We start from the raw sequence: 20,451 nt of genomic DNA, 5'->3' as shown, positions 1-20,451 counted from the left end.
TAAATAAATCATTGCAAAAGTTTCACATATCAACATATAAAAGGAAAATTCTTAATATAGAAAAAACAGTTCAGGTTATGCAACCAATGAGAGTGGTGCGAGTTCAGAAGTTCTTACCAAAATGTTTGATGTTGGAAAATGACAAGGTTTTGAATGGTTTTGCACTATATATGCCAAGAACATCCCACTCACAAGTCAATTTATTCAAGAAGAGGCAACAATTTTATCAGTTTAAACGGGATAAATATTTTATGTTTCGGCACTAAAGAACAATTAAAGTATGTTCACTATTCTTACAACGAAAATAATCTTTTGATAATAATGTTACTTTTAAATGAAATTATAATCATACTCCACCTCTCTCTCTCTCTCTCACATGTCATATATCATGGTTACAATATTCACCTGACCAAATTTAAAATTTCCGTAATCATGGTCTTGAATCATGTCAAGGTGTTCCTTGAACAAATGCTGTGTGGCCTTATACACCATCTCATACTGATCCTGTTAATAAGCAAACAAGTTTTAACAATTAGAAAAACAAGACAATGTAGTGCAATTTTAAACTGGAATTGCATCCCTGCAAATCAGATACTCTTACCAGCATTATACTAAATCCTATGTCAAACAATATATCTATTCAATTTTACTGGAAAATGGTGAAAATCGAACTTGATTGAAGACTTTTAAATGTAAGCCAAAAATCAATCCTGAAACATTAAGTTCTTCAAAAATGTTAATGGGCTAAAATGAAATTCCTAATGGTTACAACATGACAGGATGTGATGTGATATGCCTGACAGACATAGGTTAACACTATATGCCCATCCATATATATAGAGGCACATAAAAAGCCTTCTTCGTTAATGTAAACAGACCTTTTTCTTACTTGTGGCATTTTAATTCTGCAGGTTTCTGATTCAATTTATTTCTGATGTTAAACCTATAGGTTTACTTAGAGAAGTGTGTGTCTGTTTGTCTGTCTGTGTGGGTTTCCGTGTGTCTGCATGAATGCATGGCATATCAGGACAATCCTGGTTATACAGTGGAGATTAAAAGTTCTATGAATGCTTTAAGAAAACTAGCAGAAACCTTTAAGAACATAAACCCTTCCAAATAAATGTAAACATTTCGTCCTAAAAGAGAAAAGATAAAGGCAAAATTGGTAAAATGCTTAAAAAGGTGTATAAAATAAAGGATAAATGTACAAAAATATAAAATCCTTAAAATATGAGGTCCAAATTTCTTTCTGCATTCTTAAAAAAACCAAGATTTTCTTTAGTGGTAAAGCATCCAAAAGCTTCTTCATTGAGGTTACATTGGAATCTTCCACTTGATTTAAGTTATTACACTAAACTGGTATTTTAATTTAATAAGCAAAATAAATTTGTGGACCCATAAATTTCATCATTATGCCATTACCTTTTGCAGATCTGATTTAACTTGTATTTTTTTTTATAAGGAAAATACATTTGCAGCCATCTAAATCTGCAGACAAGTTTCCTCATAAATTGCACAACAAAAATAGCATGTGTGAAAAAAACTGTTTCATTTTCAGTAACTCATACTGGAACAGTCTTTAAAATAAATGACTTCCAATTAAGTAAATTAAATTGTTACGGGTTCTCCTGCATCATCTGTCATGATTTCCATTGTAATATATTATTTTACACACAGAGTTGCCCAGTTTATTTACTGACTCATAAACTGAAATACATGTACTTGCAGGACTACTTCCGTACATTGTTAACACCTAACACAGCTAGACTGACAGAGAGAGAAAAGTGAAAAAAGTAAATGATACAAAACAGACTTCAAGCATTTATCTTCTGACCCAAGAAATGGAAAAAGCACAATCTCTAGATGCAAAGAACATAAAAGAGTAAAACAAAATTTGGATAAAACAATCCATCAGGATTAAGAATTTGTGTCTAGCAAACCTGATAGTAACCTTGAAGTTTTGTCATTTTTACTGCCTTATATAATGCAGTTTATGCATTTTGTTTATGTATATGCCACAAAGTCTTAGAAAAACTCAGTATATATGCTATCCACTCCATCAACATTTACCACAAAAACTAACTATTTTGTTCCCTGCTGGATAATTTATCTTGGCAATTATGCTGGCTTTAAAAATTATATAGTCATAAAGTGTACAAGAAAACAAATTTTACCACTCTTTAATTTTATGACAAATCATTAAACAATCCACATGTATCATTATTGTGACATTCATTTTTTATTATACAAATAGGGCAAGCCACAGCAATAAACACATCTGAATGGAATTTTTTTACTTTTAATCTAAAAGCAAAAGTTTAGCAGAATTCTTTTAAATTTAGTAAGGCTACAACATTTGCTACAATTTCTAAATATGTATATGGTATGCATGATCACAATGATGCCAACTGATTGAATCAATTCAAAATTCAATGTATGCTCCGATTTGCACATTTGACTTACAGCTGTTAGCTATTTATATGTAAGCCACTGACAATTTACATGCTGTATCTTGCTCAACCTGTTATTGTTTCATTTGATGTACCTTTTTATTTAAAACCTCAGTTCATGATAGAATTCAATTTGTATGGACAGGACATCATTGTTCAATATATCTAAAAATTTGTGTAAAACATTCTTGGGATCATCATGATATTGTTTTATACAGATATATATGGTCTAAATCTGTAAGACAAAACAGAGCAGGCAATATATACAGGTACATCATGGCACATGTCCTGCTTTATGAACTCAGTGTATGTGCAGAGCTACATGCTATGAAAATTTATATGTAAATGGGCACACAAAGCAGCCAATACCAGTGGAGTAGTGAAGCAACACTAATAATGTTTACAAAGTGGATGCTAAAATAAAAGTTATCTACAGGAAAGACCAACTGCCTTTAAATCTAATGGCTGTGATATTCTTTATTACATATTTTAGCTGTTTTACGGTAATGATTATTATGGTCTCTTCATGACATATTTTAGATGCTTTGCAGTAAGACTGACATTGGTATTCCTCAAGCCATATTTTAGATGCTTTACAATAAGAATGACTGATACTCCTCTTGACATATATGTTTTACAGTGAAACTGACTGTGGCATTCCTCGTGACATATTTTAGATCTTTTACAGTAAGAGTGATTGTTACCGAGTCCTGAAATGAAACTTCATCCAGGTCTGCCCAAAGAAAATCATGAATTCAGTTATGATAATATTACATTTCAAGCTTCACTTACTGTACTATCAAAGTGTTCATGGTGTAATTAATAATTTTAAATGAAAATATAGGTTGACACAAATGTCCAAAGGTTATGTGCATGCATAGGGTTCAATGACACACCTGGCTCCAAAGAGCCAATTAAAAGCTAAGACTTAAGAATACAATCAGAACAATTGCAATTACCTGTACGATCTGAATACACCATACAACAGGAGAGGGGAAACTTTTGACTGATTGGTTTATGTTAAAAGCACATCTCAGCTTTTGCAAATAATTGTTGGCAATTTAAAATTTCTTGGGCTTATCATGTGACAGGTTAGAAATGGTTGTTATGACCAAACTTTCCAAGTAACAGTGGTGTCATGGTAAATCAATGGTGCACAACTCAGTACAAATTCAAACTTAGCATGCCATAATGCAAAATTTTTGTGTCTATAATAAAGCATAAATAAACATGTGAAGTAAGGACACAATATGCAGGCCACACAAATGTGTCTGCAGACCAAATGTTGTGCACCCCTGCAGTACAAAAATACACGAAAATGCAGTCTCATGAGGAATGGATCACAAAATACTCAAATTAAGCAGATGTCCAAATTAATACATATCTATCATATTATTCTCATTTACTTACAGGTGTCTGTATCATAGACTGACGCTGCTCTCGCATGTGCTTGATTATTTCATACAAATCAAAATCCTGTGTCAATTTCTGCAAAGAAAAAAATTGTATTCACTCTGAATTTTAAAAAAACTTTAATCATCTGCAAGCATTGCTGACCTAGACCTAGGTGTACGATATTTGTAGTTAAGCTGTATTATACATGTCCAAGTATGGTATGAAAAAGTGAACCTAAGTGACCCATTTGCTTTAACCATCTCATGAAATTGTACATAAAGATCATAAAATTTATTAGTGGGTAAAGTTTATATTTTCATACACCCTCAACAAATCTTTTTAAACCCTTAGGTGGCCTCGATTTCAGTACAGCCCTTATCTTCATAGGGATTACTTGCAGAGATCATTTTCAGATACTACTTTTAGCTGGCCAAACCTATCCCATAGCCGCATCCGGTACGGTCATGCGCATTTTACGTAGGGCAACTTGAGTGACCTACACTTACATGAATAGAACAGTTGTCATTATAGATTTCCACAGATATTATTATACAATAATATGCCAGCCCACAAGTATAAGAGTTGAACTGTACATTTTCATCAAGTACTTTTAACAATAAATGAGTATCTATTGCTGGATGTTACTGCCTCATGACTCTCTTCATAACTAAGCCCCCCCACCCCCATGACTGCATGGTAATGAATAATCCGAAAATAAACAAGTTAACTTGTCTAATTAGCAGCAAACAATGAACACCAAAGGCAGCACATCACATATTAAGCAGATTCCTCAAAGATTTGTCATTTAGTTAATAAATTAAATGAGAATGAATGTGAATCCCAAAACTGCTTATGATACATTGGACTGGCTAAGGAATTTACTCTCTCTCCCTCTCTCCTTAGTTTGCTAACTCTTTGAACAAATATGGATAATAATGATGAGTTAACTCATCATGCGATACATTTGCAACAGCCAGTTGCAACAGTACTATCAGCTATGTGTAACTCGTGTGGCTTCTCGGATTGGGATTGGGATCTGATTACACTGGCATTGATAATGCTGTGTTCCCCTGTATGCATCCATCTACTATGAAATTAATTATATGCAACAAAGGGATTTGTAAGTCATCATGTTTTCATGAGTATATAGTCTTGAAGAGTCATCTAAATACACATAGATTTGTACAAATTGTAATTCTGGTCACATAGGAAAATCGTCCACCCACTCCTTTCCTTTCAGAAATGGATCATCCAACTTTGCAAGTCCTATCCAGGACCACAGACAGGGTAGGACAATTTATGGGGGACCACAGCGATCAGGGGTCCACCATTGTTTCAATTTGTCATTCATTGGGGCCTACTGGATAATTTTTCCTAGGGTCCACAAATCCTGTCTGCTGTTCTGGTCCTCTCTGATGCTTTTTGTGCTCATATCTACTTTTCTCTTTTAGGCAGATTACTGAACTATTCACTCATGATTTTTAAACATACTATTTCTGTGAAGGGTGTACAGATGTCAAACCTTTACAACTTTGTTTGAAACTTTCTTCACGAACATACACTATGTTAATGACAATCGCTTAAAAGTTGCCCTACATTGATTGCGCATGCGTTAAATCTTGGAGTGGAAAAACTAAAATTCGACTTCCTGAAAAAGGTCTATACAGATCCTTACCTTGGTTAGTTTATGATTATCTAATATTTGTGAAAACTGGGGCCAACACAAAGGTTATAAGAAGAATTTTAGTCAATACCTATCGAAATAGTCATTTGTTTGATTTTGTGTTCCATATATACTCACTTATAAAGACAGTCCAACTGCAAACTGCATAGACCCAGATTGATCAGTGCATAATGCTCAGACAGATCTGGTTCCAAGGGGTTTGTTAATTGTAATCTGTAGAACAAAAACCAGACCCTGATCTTCTGGTGCATTATTCTATGGCAGATCAAGGTCCTTGTTGTTTGCAATTTGACTTGGCTTATAAGTGAGTCTATACTATATTGTAATTCATTATATCTCTTCTTTATAACATGCACGTTATGTACACACATGTAATGCCTTATACAGATTCACTTCTATTTTTTATATGAATGCTGTATAATGTACACATGTAATGCCTTATACAGATTCACTGCTATACTATATCTGAATGCTGTATAATGTACACACGTGTAATGCCTTGTACAGATTCACTGCTATACTATATCTGAATGCTGTATAATGTACACACATGTAATGCCTTGCACAGATTCACTGCTATACTATATCTGAATGCTGTATAATGTACACACGTGTAAAGCCTTGTACAGATTCACTGCTATACTATATCTGAATGCTGTATAATGTACACATGTGTAATGCCTTGTACAGATTCACTGCTATACTATATCTGAATGCTGTATAATGTACACACGTGTAAAGCCTTGTACAGATTCACTGCTATACTATATCTGAATGCTAAATAATGTACACATGTGTAATGCCTTGTACAGATTCACTGCTATACTATATCTGAATGCTGTATAATGTACACACGTGTAATGCCTTGTACAGATTCACTGCTATACTATATCTGAATGCTGTATAATGTACACACGTGTAATGCCTTGTACAGATTCACTGCTATACTATATCTGAATGCTGTATAATGTACACACGTGTAATGCCTTGTACAGATTCACTGCTATACTATATCTGAATGCTGTATAATGTACACACGTGTAATGCCTTGTACAGATTCACTGCTGTAATATATCTGAATGCTGTAAAATGTACACGTGTAATGCCTTGTACAGATTCACTGCTATACTATATCTGAATGCTGTATAATGTACACACGTGTATAGCCTTATACAGACTCACTGCTATACTCTATCTGAATGCTGTATAATGTACACATGTGTAATGCCTTGTACAGATTCACTGCTATACTCAATCTGAATGCTGTATAATGTACACATGTGTAAAGCCTTATACAGATTCACTGCTATACTCAATCTGAATGCTGTATAATGTACACATGTGTAAAGCCTTATACAGATTCACTGCTATACTCTATCTGAATGCTGTATAATGTACACATGTGTAATGCCTGCTATTCTTGATATGAACACTCTATAATGTACACATGTGTAATGCCTTGTCTGGAATGTAGCAATTTGTAGTGATGTCTAGCACTGGGGCATCATGATGCAGACATGTAGCATCACGTCCCACCCAGTCACATTATCATGACACCAGGCTGACCATTCCCAACACATACCTCTTAATGCTGAGCGCCAAATGAGGCAGCCACTGGTACCATTTTTATAAGTCTTTGGCATGACTTGTCTAGGAATCAGACCTGCTACACTCTTCATCTGAGGTGGAAGTTCTAACCACTTAGGCCACTGTCGTGGTCCTAAAAAAATGTAACACATTTGCTGAATTAAAATATTTTTCATTTTCCTCTGTGAACTGCAGTAGGTCTTGCACTTTTGGTCATAATTATTCATACACTAATTTTGCAGTTTTATCAACGCATTCTAAAATAATTCAATACAGTCTGTTATTCTGTAAATAATAAGTTTATATCTCTTAACATAAACATAACATTTATGGAACGTGTTTGGCTATTTTTTCCAGCAGAATTGTGTCTCAGGCACAAATAATATATTGAGTTCTGTTTCATAGGTCAGTGCTCCAAATCAATTTTGGCTAGGTTTGCACTTGACATTGCACCAATGGTACACATTGCCTCTAACAAAATTCAATGTCTGCTGGACACTCCATGGCTAATCCAGTGCGTGTTAATTTCACTTTACACTCTGGCACAATTATAATTCAAACATCATAATAAACCTATGGAACTTTTGTCCTTTTTTTTATACATGAAGTTGAAAATCCAAATGTGGATGGATGGACAGACACTAAATGGCCCTAGGACCATGCCATAAGCTCACAGAACTTTTGAACAGATGAGCTAAAAACATAATGCTATCCCACTGCAATGACTACGTTTACATTTGTTTATTTATTTCTTAATTTAATTTTTTTAAAATGAAATTGTTCACATATGCAAAGCCATGGGCTTACCCCTGCCTGAAGTATATCCCATGCATAGTCAATGGCACAGATGGTCCCTGTCCTACCACAGCCAGCACTACAAAAGGATAAAAAAGATAAATTTACACAATGAAGAACATTTGGCGGATATATTTTCACCTATAAATGTTTAATGCATATGTAATTTTGTTACAACATTTTTGGAAGTTTCATTTTTAATCCTTCCTTCAAATTTTTACTGAAATATAAAAGTCTAAAATACCAGCTGAGTTTCAAAAAAAGGAAACCTTGCCTCTAAATATATATAAAAAATGATGACTCAAAGCAAATAAAAATAAAAATAAAGCAAAGCTAATTTCAATTAGGTCACAGTAAGTTATTTTACCAAAGTTTTGACGACAATCATTTGGAGCAAAAAGCTAATGTTTGTGGTAAGTTTTGTGTTTATTCACTTGAGGTTTTGAAACTTTCTGCTTGTCAAGACACCCAGCTAATCAGAAATGCTTATAAATCAGGTCACAGTGATCAACATTCCATCCAGAATATGACATAAACTGATTCAAATATTTCTATGTTAGTACATAAGTTAACTTAACCAATATTTCAAAATCACAAAACCTGACTAAAGACCTGAACTTGAAATTTCAAAAACTTTCTTTGAAAAGTAATAAAGTCAGCAATTTCATAATTGACTACACTACATCATCACAAATTATAATCATTGAAAAATGATATATTGCCCTGGTCCCCTGCTTGTGTAAAGACTCCTACTGAAAGCATCATATAGTACCACCGCTCTCAATTTTAATACTACTTGTATCGATAGGATTCTTTATTGAAGTATCTAGAATTTATATCTAGGATGGTTTTAGAGTTATGTTGGAAACAAAATGTTCATGGACTGACCTAGTGATGGCTATATTCATTATATTATATACCAGGGGAATAATATAACCCAAGAAGACAGAGTCATCTATATCCATACCTGACCAAACATCAGGGTATGGGACAGCTGCGAGACTGCAACTAATTATTAGCCACCATATTGTTTACAAAAACATCCACTGTTGACAACAGACTTTCCAGGGCAAATAAGTCTGTTTAAATATTTGTTTCACTGATGTTCTGTTACAGTGATGCAGAGCTGTGATCTTAGAGACAATTACATATGCTATCTCCCTGTTATTATTAGCACACAATTAATGATTGGCCTAGACTGGACATCCATAGACATCACTGTCCTGTGCCATAAAAATATGGTATCTGCACACAGAGCTAGGTGACGTTTGACCATAAATTTATGGTTCCTGCATACACAGCCAGGTGACGTTATCCATAAATATATGGCTTCCACTCTACCTGGGTTAATCATTCTTACTAGGTTTTTGTCAAAATGTTATGTCCTGGTTGAAAAAGTTTAAACAACTGTACTATATACTGAAAAATTGCTAAAACTGATTGACAATCTAATCAGGTCACCAACATATTAATACAAATAAGCATACCAAATTATTCTGTCATCCTCAAGTAATATTTACTTTAATGTTAGTATAATTCTTGTATTAAAAGAGTCCCAAAAAAACCAATAAAATAAGATCATTTGTGGAGTTTCCAAGATCTGTGTAATTTGGCTGACTGGAGTGCATGCATAAATTTACACAGCAATTGAGGATTTCTGCAACTTCCAAAAACTCGAGCAATTTAACTTGACATGATAAATTTGCAATCAGTAAAATCAAAAAGTAAATGCACTTTCAGTGCAACTGATTTATCAAAAGTGCCTTCTTTAATTCTCAACTTTTCCACAACTTTTACCAAACTGTATAAAAATACAGAACTTATCCAATATGGGAGCAAACCTGTTCTTCTTCCAGACTTATTTCCATTTTTCCAGTAGCATGGGAACCCTTGAGCCACCTCCATAAACTGTACTGACATTTGTTTTCATTAGCTATAGATAAAACTAGGATGGAACTTGGGTAATAATATATGTGCCCTGAATTCATAAAATTTGTCCATCTTTCTGATTAGTTATAATTTACCTATTTATCATTTGTAATGACGAAAATGTGCCAAGTTTCACAGAGATATCTTAAATGGTTTTTAAGTTTTCGATGTATCTAGAGCTTTGTCCTGGAAGCGAAAGTGTGAATAATGGATGGATGAAAAGACAGAACAATGGTCAACAGCATAAAACACATTAAAATCTGAATAGCAGAAGGCACATATGGACCACTAGTACACATGTACCAAATTTCAGACAAATAACTTGAATAGTTTTAGAGATATACTATAAAAATGAAAGTGTGGATGATACACAGATGGACAGAAAAATGGATGATAACATGCAAATATTAAAACTAAGAACTGTGAAAAGCAAAAGACACATTTGGACCATTAGTCCAATATATGTACTAAATTTTATGTTGATGCAGAAGCAGCAGAATATCTGAGTCCTGTGAAACTGAAAACTGAAAATGTTAACAGACAAACAGACCCAGCAATGTCTATATCCCCAGCAGTTTTAAAGAGGCTCAAGCTAAGGATTCAAACTTTACTGTAAAGAGCCAAGTCAAAACCCATTAAAGTTTCCATTCTGGAAACATGGTAGGTAATTGAGGCCTGTTCAGGTCAAAGTTGGCGAGTGAGTCAGACAGATCCTTGTTATGACCTATATTCACTCTACCATAATGCCTGAATGTGTCAGGAATCATTCAGCAACATTTCCTGATAGTAACTGGAGCTTACATTTACTCCTCAAAATGTGGTAGAAAAACTTAGCTACCTATTTAGTTAAGCAGTTTTTGAAAAGAATCTTTAAAGGCATTTGTACTTTAAGCAACATCATCCAAATGTAATGGGGTATCAGAATTCTTTGTATAAACTAGGAAACCATCTATGCCAAAATGCTTTTTGCCATATTTGGTCCAACCTGTCTGAGCCATTTTTGAGAAGTTATTTGAAGGCTTTTATATTCTTAGTTTCAGCAGCCATATTTAATGGTGGATAAGCATTGTTTGAATTATGTTGAAAAGACCATCATGCCAGGATGCTTTCTGTGAAGTTCAGTCATATTCCTTTTAGTGGGTTTTGAGAAGCTGCTTTTAGTATAAACAGCCATACTGAATAACAGACTGGCATCCACTGAACTAATCTATAAGGTTGTACACATTGGCCAAGACATTTATGAAATGTTATAATGATTAGTTTATATAATGTAGTGGGCTAAACTGGCTCAATTAGATACACAAATCAATCAGGGGGGAATGAGTGCTAGGATCGGCAATGAAAAACAGGGACAGTTGGCATACTGGAAACATTTTGTTTGGACTAAATAGTAATTGACAATAATCAACACATGATAGACAAAGGATCATACAATAATCTCACCTGGCTTTACAGCCATGTGAGCCAAAATAACTCTTCATGGTTAAAGGGAATATCATGACATATTTTGTTTTCATATTAACAGCCATGTTGTAATGCTTCAACTTTCTTGCAATGTTGGCCTTCTTAGAAGCTGAGATGACTAGGTTTTTGGAGAAATTAACCTACTGTTGATTCTGTTAGTCGTTCCAATTATGAAATTCCAGTACATGAAAACATAAAAGCATAAAACCATGTCTACCAAATGTACTCATTTATAAGTCGAGTCCAATCACTGACAACACAGACCCAGATCTAATGTCCCATGATGTGTTGGTAGATCAGGATCTGTGTTGTTTATTCTACTGATTAGTTTGAAGACAGTGAGTAGACCAAGCTTTGTCAGTGCTTTATGTGATGGCAGATCAATGTCTGCACAGTCTGCAGCTGGATCTGACTTCCAATTGAGCACATATGGTATTTTACATAAAGTATAGATAACTTATACCTGCAATGAATGACAGCAGGTGGCCTTTTACTTGCAACATGATTGTGTTCTTTCCTTATTCTCCTCATCTCTGCAATCATTTCAAGAATGGTGTCAATATCTTCAGGAATGTCATGATCTGGCCATCCAGTATAATGCAGCTGAATCAATGTATGGGTCTCACCATTATAGTTTGCTTCAAAATTTCTGATTGTGTAGTGTTCTGATCTTTCTTCTTCTTTTGACTGAAAGATAAGAATTCATTATTCTTACAGGATCAAGCCAGTTTAGCTGGTTTAAAAAGTAATTTTGTAACATTAGCCAAACATAAATATGGAAATTACATATGTTTCTCAAGTGCTAGTTTCTCATGTCCATAGGTATTTGGTTTTGAGTGGGGATGGGGGATATAAACTAATTATAATCTGACACATGCACTACTTACTACTACAAATGCATCGCTTTTCTTGCCTGGGACTCCAGTCCCCAGTCCACCTATTCCCTCCTCCAATTAGTACTGAAGATTTAAAGTTGAAAAGAACATGATCCCAGTCTAGGAATCCTTTGTCACAGCCAACATACAGAATACAATCCTCCTTCGTCTTGGATCTAGGGCACAGGACATCAGAGTGGGGTGAGAGAAAGGAATCTTTCTAACAGAAGCAGGTAATAGTTTTACCCCTCCCCCTCAAAACAAAACAAAAACCAACTAAATTTGAATAGCAGTAATACATTATCTGCTACTATTGCATTGTTGAATTGACCAGTTGGAGGGAGGCTGATGGACTCATCAAATCTAATATAGAAGCTATTGCACTTATCCTAACAGTAGGAATGTTCGCTACCTGTAAGTTGATGCTTGGAAGGGTCACATGTTATGCTGTTGTTCTGATGCACCAAAGATCAAAGGTAAAGGAAGGTATTATGAAACCACCAGAAGGTGGCTCTCATAACATCATCCAAATAAGTGCAATAAACCCAAAATGTAGTAATAGCTCTAACTTCATGGGCTTTAGTTCTAATCAAAGGTTATTCTTAGTGATGGACTGATCAACTCTCTTGATAGTGATGACAATCCACCTGGAAATAGTTGCAGCTGAAATATATGAGGAACACTTTTAAGGTAGGAAGAGACAATTTTGACTCTTCTTTGTCCCTTTAGAAAGAAAAAACCTTAAGGCTCTGTGTGTGTGTGTGATTTGGAATTTTAACGTAGCTTTTAAAAAAAAATTCAGTCATATTGCTACGATGTCTGCAGTGTGGCAGTTTTTAGTGATGTCTAGCACTGGGGCATCATGCCCCAGACATGTAGCATGATGTCCCACCCAGTCACATTATCCTGACACCAGACCAACCAGTCCTAACACTAACCTATTAATGCTGAGTGCCAAGCAAGGCAGCTGTAAGTCTTTGGTATGACTTGGCCAGGGATCAAACCCATGACCTCCCGCATCTGAGGTGGATGCTCTAACCACTAGGCCACTGGAGCGTTCCCTTAAGGCTCTAACTGGGAGCTATACTGAGGTTTTATATATAGTGGGTTTTTTGACAATACCCAAAGAACACACAAAACAATTCCATGTCAGCATTCTCTAAAGCTCAAAATACCTGATGCAGTCAGAAAGTTGAGTGTCTTATCCAACAACAGAACCCCTAGAGAATTTGAGTGTTTGAAAGGGCTGCCCTATAGCTCTTAATACTGAACATTGAAGCTCCTCTTTCCTCTAAAACAAAGAGAAGAAAATCTGCAAATGAGTTAGGGGAATTAGCTAGGTTCAATGCATTTCCAACTGCACCGATCATAAAAGATTATCCACTTCGTGTCATAGACTCGGAGCAGATTGCCACCTAGCTTGGACAATGCATTTGACAACCACACTCAAAAATTGGTCCTGGCACACTGATTGCTTGTAATCAGTCAAGCATAAGGCTGGATAATCTGTGGGCTGTTGTGGAGGAGACCCCCTGGATTACAATATTAGGTCCCTCCTCTGTGACAATCTTCTAAGTGCATCTACTGAGTGGTCAAGCTGGTCACTGAACCATGATGATTAGGGCCACAGAGGGGTTACAAGGATGTGCCAGACAGTGGAGACACCTGCAGATTTAGTCTGAAAGGTGGGAATATATAAGCATACAGACAGTCTCACCTTAGTCTGAAGGAATATAATGTCCAGGCTTTCTTACTAGTGAGACATAAAAGGGGAGTTTGTTGTTCAGTTTCATGGTGAACCAGTTTCCTAGTGGACTCCTTGCACAGTTGGAAATGTCACTCGCTTACCATCTGATGCAGAGAAAATACCATCAGGACATCACAACCTCTTCTGGGCAGCCTGTCAGTCAGAACATTCTTCTTGCCTGGAATGTAGCAGACACAGAGTATAATCTCTTCCAAGGCTGCCCATTGGAGGAGGTTCTACACTGCTAATGCCTGTGGCATGCTATTCAAGACATGTTGTCTGAAGCAACCATAATGCAATGATGGCTTAAAAGCTGACACAACCCTGTAAACAAAAAGCACTGGATGTATTTCCAAGTTGTTTGTATGAAGGGCTGCACCTTTCCAGAACCAAAATCCCTGAAGAACTACCCTCTCTGGCTCTAGGTGAACACCCCATGCTGAATCTGATGTGGTGGTGTACAAAAAGGAGTAGAGTTCTGGGCTGTGAACTGTAACTCAGGCACCAGTTACAATTTAGCCATCAATACAGGTGGCAGTGAAGACTGAATCTCAGTGGTATCAAAACTGATAAAGGGTCCTTGTGCCATTTCCAGTTTGCTAGAAGCAGAAACTCAAATGGGCACAAGTAAAGTCTTCCAAGAGGGAATAAATTCTGCATCCAAGTTTAGAGTTCCTAAATGAGATACAAGTGAGCTATTAAGATTTTGGCCAGAAAAGTGGTTATGAGGCACAGGATTTGGATAAGACCAAGATTAGATATAGTTAAACAACATGGGGGGGTAGACTGAGAACAGAATCTCTGAGGATGATGGCAATACTGGAAGACTAAAATCCATAAATACCTCAAGTGGGCTGCAACTACCCCAATCACCCTGGTAAAGGTTCTAGAGGCAGAGACAAGACCAAATGGAAGAATTCCAATATAAAATATGTCTTAGTCAAAACAAAACCCGATGTATTTTCTGTGGAGGGAAGACAGGGATGTGAAGATGCATATCATGAAGGTTGTTTAAGACTATCTAGTATCGCCTTCTTTCTACACCCAAAGATCTGAGAATTGAAAGGCTGAGTCTGGTCATTATCCATCTTCTCAACTTAGCTCTTTCACATATGGGTGTGTATCTCTTCCCCTGAGTCAGTCTGGATTGGAGAAAAATAGGGATCCATGATAGGGAAGACAGTTCCCAGAAATGAAGCCATTAGCCTTTCTTTAAAATGGAATTAATCCACACATCATCTGTGACGCTTGACCAAACCCCTTAAAAATGGGCAATACAAGATCCTACCTCAGGAGACAGTACAACTCACCAGAGTTGACCCACTCCTTCCCTTGATGAATGGGAAGGGATCCAAAGACCTCCGTTGGCCTCTCTAACCACCTGATCAAGAGGACAAACGAGCTTTGAAATGAGGCACCTCCTGAGACTGTTGAGGCTCCACTTGCTTGAAGAATTTGTAAGAAGGTCTTATAGGGTGGTCAGGTTGAGCACACTTCTGGGTCTGTTTCAAAGGACCTGGATCTGCTGCCAGGGACCTGTGCTGTTGGTCTTTCAGATCCTGTGATACTTCAGAGGGGATGAAGCTTCCCAAGAGTTTTTCCATACAAGAACGGTGCCATAAAATGTTCTTGCTGTGATCCAGAAAAACCTTCAAAGACTCCAAAGTGGCATTCCTGCAGAGATGAAATTCTGCAGCACGCATCATCAACATGGAGATTGCATTCCATGATGTCTTTGCAACAGCCTGCAGCAAACGCTTCAAGAAACTGAAGAATGCCACAGAACAAAAATCAGCATGTGATATGATAGTCATGGCAACATAGATTTTAAGGTGGCCTCACTATAAGGATGTATCAGAGTATTATTTTGAAATGGAAGTACATAATCAAATCCAATCATTTTTATCTTACAATATCAAATGCATTCAACCCATAAGAAGCCACTATTAGACTAAGTACCTGTTAACATTCTAGACAGTGGTGGTGGCATTTTCAATGTTAGGTGAGGGAGTGTGTGTGTCAAATTGAAGTAGAGACAAAGTGAATGAAAATTTATGCTGAACACACAAAAATTAATCAATGCAGTTCATTGAATTTAATAGCCTCTTTATACTGTGGTGATTTTAAGTTTAGGGAAAAGTAATAATATATTTTAATTATAGATTAAAATAACAAAATGAAAACTGTTTTGATCTTAAAACACTAACATAAATGTCACAACAAAGCAGCTATATATTGATGTCACTATGCTTTCTATTTCTACTTGTCCAATGTATTTTATTTTTAAATATTTCAAAGATAATGCCCACAATCTAGCACAAAAATTATAATGTTACAGGATTTTTTCTGTGATTTTCGTTTTCTACAAAACTGTTCTAATATGTGTTTAACCTCAATCTGCCAGTTACTTCCCCTGCATACAGCATTCCTGGTTTACTAACAGGATGTCAGTTCAGCAAACTGTAATGGTGCCACTGGATAAACTGTGCAATAAAATCTGTCCACTGCTGGTTTACACCTTGATGGAGGCATTATTAAACTCACAGATCAAGATCTTCCTTAAAATGAGACAACTGTACAACTGTTTTCATCAAATTTACAACATGGGCACCAGAGCCTTATAATGTAAGAAATAACTGTATTTGTAACTATTCTTTTCCTGTTGTCCAAAAGTGGCTGGGACAGAAAGTGCAGTGTTGAGCTTTGAAGACTACAGTGCTCCCTCATTTTATAATAGTTCTTGACAGCCACAGCATTACAAGTCAAGCCACATTATAACAAGGTATCTTACAAGCAAGGCTACTGGGTGTGGGTATTATGTCATAAAAATTATGATATATTAAATACAGCAACAACAAAGAAACAGATGATTAAATCATTAAATCTATAACATAACTGGTTTGTATCAGCCAGTAAGTAAAAATCAAGTGAAACTTGAGCTAGCAGCTATGGGTACATACCACAATGGGACCCTATTCTCGAAAACTTTCTGGGCAGCGTCTTACACAAAAGATCTTTTTTGGAGATGAAGAGCAGTCAGGGGCCATAACTCTTCTAAATAAGCATGTGAATCGCTGGAAATCAACTTTTTCAAGGTTGCATCAATCAAGAGTTTCACTTTTAATACTGACTGAAAGGTAAAAGCCCTAAGCTATCCTGCAGAAAGCAAAGTTTCGAGAATGGTCCATCAGGGCCCACAAATTTTTTAAATGATGATGTGAATCACTTTCAATTAAATTCATTCGAGTTCTTATCAGCATAACATTTCATGCCAAATCTGGATGAAATCCAACAATACTTAATAATGGAGTCATGAAGTTGAAACTAAAGTCAGGAAAACAGATGATTAAGGGTCATACCTCCTGGAAATGAAGTGGTGAATGCTGAAAATAAAAATTACCCAAGGTCTCATCAATCAAAAGACACATGCCAAATTTTGTTGAAATCCAGGATATGCTGGTGAAATTTTCTTGCTGAATCCTAAGTCTGGAGGATAAACAATTTGGGACCATAATTCTTATAAACAAAACTAAACCCATACAAAACATACAAAGCACATTACGTGTATGAGACAAATTGTATCATAATATGTCAAATTTTTCTTGAGCTGAGATTGTTACAATCAACAGCCCATGTGATAATATTAACCTAATTGTCATGGGCCAGAATTCTATCCAAAACTGGACCCATAAATAGCACATCTATGTCTTCAGATAATACAAAGTGCATCAGATTATGTTGTTCCTGAGTTATGCTGGATACAAGAATCTAATGCAACAATAGAACTGTAACAATGGCAATAACTCAATAAAAATTGACCTCAAAAGATTAAAACTTCATACTGCACATCTACATATAACAGTCAATTTACCTTCCTAATGGCACCCAATTATGTGTAAGGGTTCATGATCTATGCTTGTTAAAGCAACATCCCAAGTGCCATATTAAGTAAACTGACAAGAGTCATAACTCTATTCAAAACTGGCGATGCAGAGACAAAGTGTTTGTGCTCTTAACAAAGCTTTAACAGTCTGAGTCATATCGCTATGATGGCTGTGATGTGGCAGTTTATAGTGATGTCTAGCACTGGGGCATCATGCTGCAGACATTACATTTTCTTGACATCAGGCTGACCAGTCCGAACACTAACCTCTTAATGCTGAGTGCTAGGTGAGGCAGTTACTAGTACCATTTTTTAAGTCTCTGGTATTACTTGGCTGGGGTTTAAACCCAGGACTCCTGCATCTGAGGGAGATGCTCTAACCACTTAGGCTACTGAAGTGATCAGACACAGAGACAAAACCCATTAATAAAACATCTACAGCCAAGAGAAAATGTACACATGAAATTTTATCAAAATATTCTACATGGCTCCTAAGTAATGCTTGTTAAAAGTATATTCTGTAGTGGACAGAAAATCTTGATAGAAAACTCCATCAAAACTGGAACTGAAATGACAAAAATTTGAAAGACACACCTACATGTAACATGTAATTCACCTACCACATGGCACCCAATTATGTGTAAGGATTGAAGAGCTATGCTGGTTACAAAAAGGACTTACAGACAGATAGGGATGTAAATGGTGGTTACTAGAGTCCTCCTACACTGATAAGCCCTATTAAATTAACAAATCTTTAAGAACTAAATCAGGCAAACATCATGGTTTCCATGAACACAGCAGCGTTATAGGAGGTGTTTAATAATGAGGAACCACTTAGCTATGACTGACTTTCTGTTACAAAAGATCACCATTGTATTTTATACATACCAAAGTGACCTCAATCTCACCAAACTGCTTCTTAGATCCAACCTCATCTGGCCAGTACTGCTCACACTTTTTCTGCAAAAGGTATGCATTATTATCAAATTTTGCTCTTTTTCAACTTTTCTGCATGGATATGGAAACTAACAGCAAGGGTCCATATTGTACTCAAATTATTTAGCAAAATGATTTTTCTCCCATGGACAAATAGGTGAAAGTGTTGGGAAATAGGGAGAAGAGAGTTGTAAGTGACCTAAATTCATAATGTTTACAACAGCTGCTTAAAAACAGCCATTTTACTAAACCTCTGGGGTATATTATATTAAAACAGGAGAAACATTCACCAAACTTTATCAAAACATTAAATGTTCTTTGATTTAATAAAACTGTTTTTACTATTTAACTATAAATGACAGTAACCTGGAAAATAAGTTCTACTGAAAACAAGTGACAGATGTCCCTGATCCATAGTCTAAGTCTGTTCTTCCTACTTGCAGAAAATAAAATAGAAAATAAACTTGTTTAATTTTATAAGCGATCAGCCTAAAACTCAGCCCTACTTGCAGAGAATAAAATAGAAAATAAATTTGTTTAATTTTATAAGCAATCAGCCTAAAACTCTGCCCTACTTGCAGTGAATAAAATAGAAAATAAATTTGTTTAATTTTATAAACAATCAGCCTAAAACTCTACACCCGGAAATTGTTCTCCTGGCTGAATAAAATAGGGTGTGCCTCAAAGTGCAATCCTAAGACCTACACCTCTCCCTCGATAACTCGCGCACAATGGGGTCCACAAACATAGACCTACTTGACTTCTCTTTTTCATTAATGATGTGCCATTATATACCGAAAACAAAGATGTGATGCAACATCCCACACATCAGGTCAAAACAGCAACACAATCCAAGCAGAGCTATAGCACAACCTTAATCATGTCAGTAAATGGTGTCATGTGGGAACGTGGGAAAGCCTGCCGGTAGCTTCTCGTGGGTCGGTGGTTCTTCCCTGGGTTTTCCAGGGTTCTTCCTCCACCAGTTATACTGGCTGCCATGTACAGCCTATCCTGTGCTGAAAAATGGCGTGAAACCCAAGAAGAAAAACAACAATAAATGGTGTCATGACAATAGAATGTATACAAATACCAAACAAACTACTGCAATGCAAGAAGGAACATCCAATGATGAATATATATATCTAATAAATTCCTTGGAGTACATGTTGATGCATTGACACAAGCCATGTTATGTAATGTTACAGTCTCCAAAGAAACACCCGTGCAAAAGCCTCAAGAAATGTCTACAAATGCATTCAGGGAAACTATTTGATTCAACTTACATTTTACATTTATTCTGGACTACTGTTGCAAAGTATGGGGCTCACAAAAAAACTAATATTAATCATATAATCAAACATCAAAAGCATTTAGTTGGAATTATCCTAGATACTTATCCAATGATAACATTTGCTTACATGTTTATGTATTTAAACTGGCTGCCTCTTGACAAAAGAATCTCATATCATAATTTATTTTGGTTTTAAAGCATTTTAAAATTAAACAATATTTTACCCAAATGCTTGTCGTTTTGTACTTTTCTGAACCACCGACCCACAAGAAGCTACAGTTATACTATCTCAATGTACACTTAAACATCAGCATCAAACCTATTTAAAAACTACCAAAACCACAAACTAATGCATTGAAAAAGACATTTACATGTATAGGGTGTTCTGAATGGAATCTGCAGCCATTTGATCTTA

At 35.9% G+C, this 20,451-nt stretch overlaps 1 protein-coding gene across 1 annotated transcript in view; it reads right to left on the bottom strand.

Moving 5' to 3' along the window:
• Nucleotides 1-20,451, bottom strand: part of LOC149788059 (uncharacterized) — a 135,003-nt gene that overhangs the window by 76,481 nt on the left and 38,071 nt on the right. Inside the window, exons 5-9 of the mRNA XM_089974345.1 lie at nucleotides 18,698-18,769; nucleotides 11,768-11,991; nucleotides 7,924-7,990; nucleotides 3,861-3,938; nucleotides 406-504 (exon numbers count right to left, since the gene is read on the bottom strand). Of these exons, the coding sequence (XP_089830471.1) occupies nucleotides 406-504; nucleotides 3,861-3,938; nucleotides 7,924-7,990; nucleotides 11,768-11,991; nucleotides 18,698-18,769 (540 nt within the window). The remainder of the gene's footprint in view (nucleotides 1-405; nucleotides 505-3,860; nucleotides 3,939-7,923; nucleotides 7,991-11,767; nucleotides 11,992-18,697; nucleotides 18,770-20,451) is intronic.

This window comes from Sinohyriopsis cumingii, chromosome 11 (assembly GCF_028554795.1).
Source record: "Sinohyriopsis cumingii isolate HCF-2022 chromosome 11, ASM2855479v2, whole genome shotgun sequence".
Lineage (NCBI taxonomy): Eukaryota > Metazoa > Mollusca > Bivalvia > Unionida > Unionidae > Sinohyriopsis > Sinohyriopsis cumingii.
The sequence above is the reverse complement of the archived record's forward strand: the minus strand, read 5'-3'. Positions and strand labels throughout refer to the sequence as shown.